At 40.2% G+C, this 5,653-nt stretch overlaps 1 protein-coding gene across 2 annotated transcripts in view; it reads right to left on the minus strand.

Moving 5' to 3' along the window:
- LOC123068339 (NADP-dependent D-sorbitol-6-phosphate dehydrogenase) overlaps positions 1-5,653 on the minus strand; it is a 22,044-nt gene that overhangs the window by 6,595 nt on the left and 9,796 nt on the right. The window contains exons 3-6 of one of the 2 annotated variants that reach the window (XM_044490911.1): positions 5,416-5,533; positions 5,187-5,319; positions 4,191-4,410; positions 3,689-4,045 (exon numbers count right to left, since the gene is read on the minus strand). In XM_044490911.1, coding sequence (XP_044346846.1) covers positions 3,815-4,045; positions 4,191-4,410; positions 5,187-5,319; positions 5,416-5,533 — 702 coding nt within the window. In that variant the 3' untranslated portion in view covers positions 3,689-3,814. Of the gene's footprint in view, positions 1-3,688; positions 4,046-4,190; positions 4,411-5,186; positions 5,320-5,415; positions 5,534-5,653 lie in introns of those variants that run through there. The other variant, XM_044490912.1, reaches the window with a different exon arrangement.

The raw sequence follows: 5,653 nt of genomic DNA on the forward strand, positions 1-5,653 counted from the left end.
CAGGGAGCGCGCGCGGCGGCTGCGGGTGGTGGCGGGCTCAATCGGGGACGGAAAGGCGCGCCAGGGAACGTGCGATCAGGACGGGCGCCGCCGGGGCGAGGCAGGCGGCGCCAGGGCGAGCCGGGGCTCCGAGGCGGGGCACGCTGTGGCCCGAGACGGGCTCTGCCGGGACGGAAAAAAAAGAAAATAATAGAACAAAATTAGCCACAGCGGGATACAGTTTTATTTACGGGGTTTGCTCTATTCGGGACTATTTCGCACCGTAAAAATGGTTTACAGTGCCCCTTATACGCGTTTTTAAGGGTCAATTTTGAAGGGGTCTGCTAGAGACGCTCTTAATTACCTTGCAGTTCTAGTGCAGTTTACTATTTGCGGATTGCTATTCGATGTAGAAAAGGTGAGTTTCAGATACAGATGACCAATTGCTTTTATGAGATAAAGTGGTAAATTTGGCCATGAATGTGGTAAAAAGTAAGTGGACGGTGGATGTGTGTGTTCAGTCGTTGTCTTGTGGAGTAGTTCAACTTGTGATGGCGTTATTGCAGATTGCATATTGTTAAATTATGGTGATTACCTTGGTTAAATTGTGTATGATATGACCAGCATAGTTTTCGGCCTCAAGGTAAATTTTACTTTACATCAAGTTGAGAATAGTACTAGCGAACAATTATCATTTTTCTGTGCTGCCATTTATGGGGAAAACAATTCTGGTGGATATACCATCTAATTATCTTCTTTACCTTTAGTTTTCACAACAAACAAAATTTCTTTATTGATAGTTTATTGGATTTAGACAAGGTACCGTACCGATAGAAGTGACAACTCAATTTTCTTATCCTCTTAGTTGTGACTACAACTCCGTTCTAGATGATTTCCCGCCATTGTTAGTACTATTATTTACATCATGCAAACTTTGCTCTCGATGATTTCCCTCCATGGTGAGTAATATTACCTACATCAAGTATTAAACTTGTGATTTCCCTGACATAGTTAAATTTACACATGATTTACAGTGTATCATGATGATGTTTACTGGAGCTATGCTTCTTCAAAATACATTTCAGAAAATTCTTGCAAAATTTGGCAAGAGCTATACAAATTCAAAAAAATGGAGTACGATATTAACATGTTATAGCACTACAACATATATATCTTGGCGAAGAGACATAGATATTTTATTATACAATCATTATTGTTGGAGAGAGAATTTACCTGCGTCTAGGTCGTTCACGTGAAGTATTTTCAGATTTATTTTGATGTGTATATGACAGCTATAGTGTATATACGCTTTTAACTATTGTCGTATTAAAGTCCAAAAATCTGCATGCTAATGCTAGGTTGAACGTCCGGCCCACTCTTTATCCTTGATTGGTATATGATACAAGTACTTAATCCATTATGTTTACTCTATTGCAAATAGTAAAACTGGCTTGTTACTAAACTGTCCCTTGAGCGGGTTGAGATCCTCTGCAGTACCGTATGGTGCTGTAGTGTCAATGACATGTGGGGTCAGGTCCCACATGGCAGTGACTGTACAGCACCGTACAGTACTGCAGAGGATCCTAACCCCCCTTGAGCATGCACAATCCGGTGACGGTTAGTTTGGCCCATTGTGATACTGACTGGAGTAATGCATCCAACAACCCCCGCTTTTCTTAGACGGACAAGAATATATATGACTCTTCTTTTGCGGGGGTGAGAATATATGACTATGCTTACACAGGGCCAAGAGGTAAATAATTATGTGTTGGTAAATTAATTATTTACTAGCGAAAGAGCCCGTGCGTTGCGAGGGGAGAGTAAATAACACAAGTTCTTAACCCAATAATCATGACTGAAGACCATAATGTGTTCACATCCTTTATTTTCACATGGCATCATATTTGTGTTGTTGATGGTGGTCTCAGTGCTCACACAACGAAAGAATGTTTGAATGCGGTCAGTTCTAAGGTGTCTCTCTCTAGCGCACACTCGCTCGAAATAAAATGAGAAATATGTTCTTTTTTCCCGCGGGGTTTTTCACACGTGTGCATGTGTGGTTGTCGATGTTTTCTTTCTTCTCTATCAGTAAGAAAAAAAACGGATCATACGTTATAGATTAAGTTCACACTAAAATAACATTTTAGAAATATTTAACAGTTAAAAATATCATCATATTTAGATTCTACACATATTTCTAATTAAGTTTCATATATAACATGTTAAAATCGGAGTTACCGTTTAAAAGATTAGATAATTTTGTTTTAGATAAACTGCGGATTGATTAACCGAAAAGTCAGGGGATTTTATGTTAAAATGAAAGAAAACGATTCAGTTGACTTACATATGGACGGCGTGTGGATTACCTAAAACATCAGGGTTTTTTTCAAGAAAATACAAAAAAAGGGTTCGGGAGTGACTTAAACGTGTATCGCGGGTTTATTTACGAAAAATAGAGGGTCTTTTTTCAAAATGTACGACGGACGACCAGAAACTCAATTTGCTTTATTATTTTGATTATTTATTGGCTACAACGATAATGACATGTTACGATCATATGAAAATGAGAATTCAGACTAGATAATGTTCTAGGAAACTTGTAGTATAATATCTCTAGCTTTGAAAATGAATATAAACATACTGTGGAAATCACTGAAAACATAGTAATATGTCAAATTATTTTATTTCCTGATCTTCATAATTACAAGCATATTTATCTATAAAATAATTCACGATGTTTGCATCCTAAAGATGATACCCTTGCATTTGTGAGGGCCACTTTGCTAGTTAGTTATAACAAAACCATAGCTCATGCAATTTTTCTATCATTTTGGGATCTTCGCTGTGTACCTTTTTCTATTAATTGGATTCATGGAGATCCTAGACTAGTTTGATTTTTCCCATCAAGTGTTTTTGTTTGTCTTCAGACCCTAAAACCGCCCACAACTGTCCAGACCAAGCGGCCCGAATGCGATTCGCCTTCCAATGCGGTACCTCATCGGTACGCGGAGCGGTTCGGATGTCTGTTTTCTCGCAAACCAGACGAAAGCCACTGGAGGCTTTGCGGGCATCCGGACCGCTCCACGTAAACGACACCGAGACCCACCTGAAAACCTCTTCCACGCGCGTGCACTCTCCCACGTGAAGCAGTTCTCGCGCATTCATGCCGCTCTAGAGCGCCAACGCCGCATTCATGCCGGCCCAGAGCAGCCGCAATCATTTAAACTAGGTTAAAACAGCCTAGTCCACTAAAAGGTTAGTTGAATATTTCAAAAATTTAATGATTTTGGTGCCATTTAGATGAAAATCACCTGGTTTACATGAAATTTGTCCAATTTGTTCAAATCCGGTTTGCAATATGTGGGCAAGGTTGGATGGCTGGTTCTTGTACCACTGTCCGCGGATAAATACCATCTCCATTTTAGGGGTCAGCATTGGAGATGCCCTTAGTCCTAGTACTTATTTGCGAGAGCATATTCTGCGAAAATTTGCCTCTCCTAGGGTGGAACTCTATCATTTGACAAGGCTAATATTTTGAATGAAGCTCAACCAGACATGATCTGTTTTCAGGCAATGGAAGAGTTCAACCAAACACGGAAGATCAGTTGTGTGTTGCCAATAATTTGCTAGGATAGACTTATTGAATGGAGTTCAGCCACGTATACCTTTCCTAAAGATATTTGAGGAATGAATCGGACATGGTTCGGTACGAATAGAATGACGAACTGATTAATTATGTTCCAAATTCATCATCTGCAACTCAGGTTCATTTGAGCTAATGATAAGCTCTAACATTATTAATTGTACTGTCCGGGGAGGAAATCATGCAGTGGAATCAAGCGTAGATGTCGATGCCCCAGAACTTGGCCGGCTGGTTGGTGCGGTAGTTGCGGTCAAGGGCTTTGATCTTCTCCATGTCCTCGCTGGAGATGTCGAAGTCGACGACGGCCAAGTTCTCCTGCAGCCTCTCTACCTTAGAGGTCTTGGGGATGACCACCGTGTTCCTCTGGAGGCCCCAACGGAGGACCAGCTGCGCCGGCGTCTTGCCGTATTTCTCGGCCAGGGACTGCAAACATGGATACAGCAAGCAGAGGTTGAGAAACTATCACAAAACCAGGCTTACGGAAGTGTTTTTTTTTCTAGACGCTGAAATGGAATGTGAATCTGTGTAGAGCATGAAGCAATCATGCGACGATTTTTGGGACACTCACCTTGATGACAGGGTCGTCGAGGCATGAGACCGAGCCGAACAACTCGGTGTTGGCAGTGGAGCCGCCCAGGGGGGTATGTGCGGTGACGCAGATTCCATGCTTCTGGCAGAACTTCACAAGAGAGTCACGCTGGAAGTAAGGGTGTGTCTCGATTTGGTTCACCGCAGGCTTTATCTTGGCGTAGGCCAAGCAGTCTCGGGTGAGGAGGATGTTGTAGTTGCTGCATGAATAGTTCAAAGGGTTAGATTTGAGAGAAAAGGAATTCCTCCAGCATGAGAGGTACTAGAGAGCGTAAACATTCGATCAATAAGCATGCATATTTGATTTGGAGCACTCATAGACATCCTATATTATAATGTTGAGACTTCCCTTGCAGATTTAGATACACTCATAGACATCCTAATACACTCAGTGTCAGCTTCCCTGATAAATAATTTATTTCTGAGCTTCAGTATTTGATTAAATTAAAATTAATAAAGCATAAGCTCAATAAATATATTGACCCAATCCAAATACTACTCCCTTAGTGGAATTATTTCTATCGACGTACAATATTTTTTCCTCAAGATATTAGCCAAAGTGCTTTAAATGATTTATATCAATGCCAACTACATATTTATATGATATATTTTTACTTTTTTATTTAGCAAATATGGAGATAAACTCTGAGCAATAAGGCCAGCATCTAATTTGCAGAGAAACCAATAAACCAATAGATACAAAGATTCTGAAGCACCAAATTCTAATAGCACAGTAGCCAAGAGATATAGATCAAATAAATTTACTAGTAAACTAATGGCACAAGTGAGCTGAAAAAAATTGCAATTGTAAACTAAACAGTGGCCAACATGAACTAACTGACCCAACTGATGAATCATAATATGGACACAGGTTAAATGAGTCAAGACCAAATGTCTCAATAATTGTAAACAAAGATCATCATAGTTAGGACAGATCAAAGAACCAATGGTAATATGATGTACTTTACATCTTTACCTAATTCCGATGCTACGAACCAGTCCCATGGAAACAAGATCTTCCATTCCATGCCATGTTGTCTCCAAGGAGATAGTGGTATTGATATCAAGCACACCATCATCGCCAAGAGCACTGGCTGTTTTGCCAATCCCTGTATACAGTTAAAATTAAAATATCCAATTCAGTTAGATGAAATGGTATAAAGTTTTCTTATTCATGTTACACAGGATAAAGCCAAGGATCATACCAGTATGCTTAGTAGCTACGGGGAAGTGAATAAGGTAGAGATCTAGATAATCCAATTGCAGCTTCTTCAGGCTATCCTTGCATGCTTCGACCACATGACCATGATCTGAGTTCCACAACTACAATGAAAACAGACATGGAGCTTTGAATAACAGAATATATGTTGGAGAAAGAAGATTGTAACATCATTCGGGTGTTGAGAGAGAAATGGGGTGTAAACAGAAAGGCATAGTACCATA

The sequence above is a fragment of the Triticum aestivum genome, chromosome 3B (assembly GCF_018294505.1).
Source record: "Triticum aestivum cultivar Chinese Spring chromosome 3B, IWGSC CS RefSeq v2.1, whole genome shotgun sequence".
NCBI classification, from domain to species: Eukaryota; Viridiplantae; Streptophyta; class Magnoliopsida; order Poales; family Poaceae; genus Triticum; species Triticum aestivum.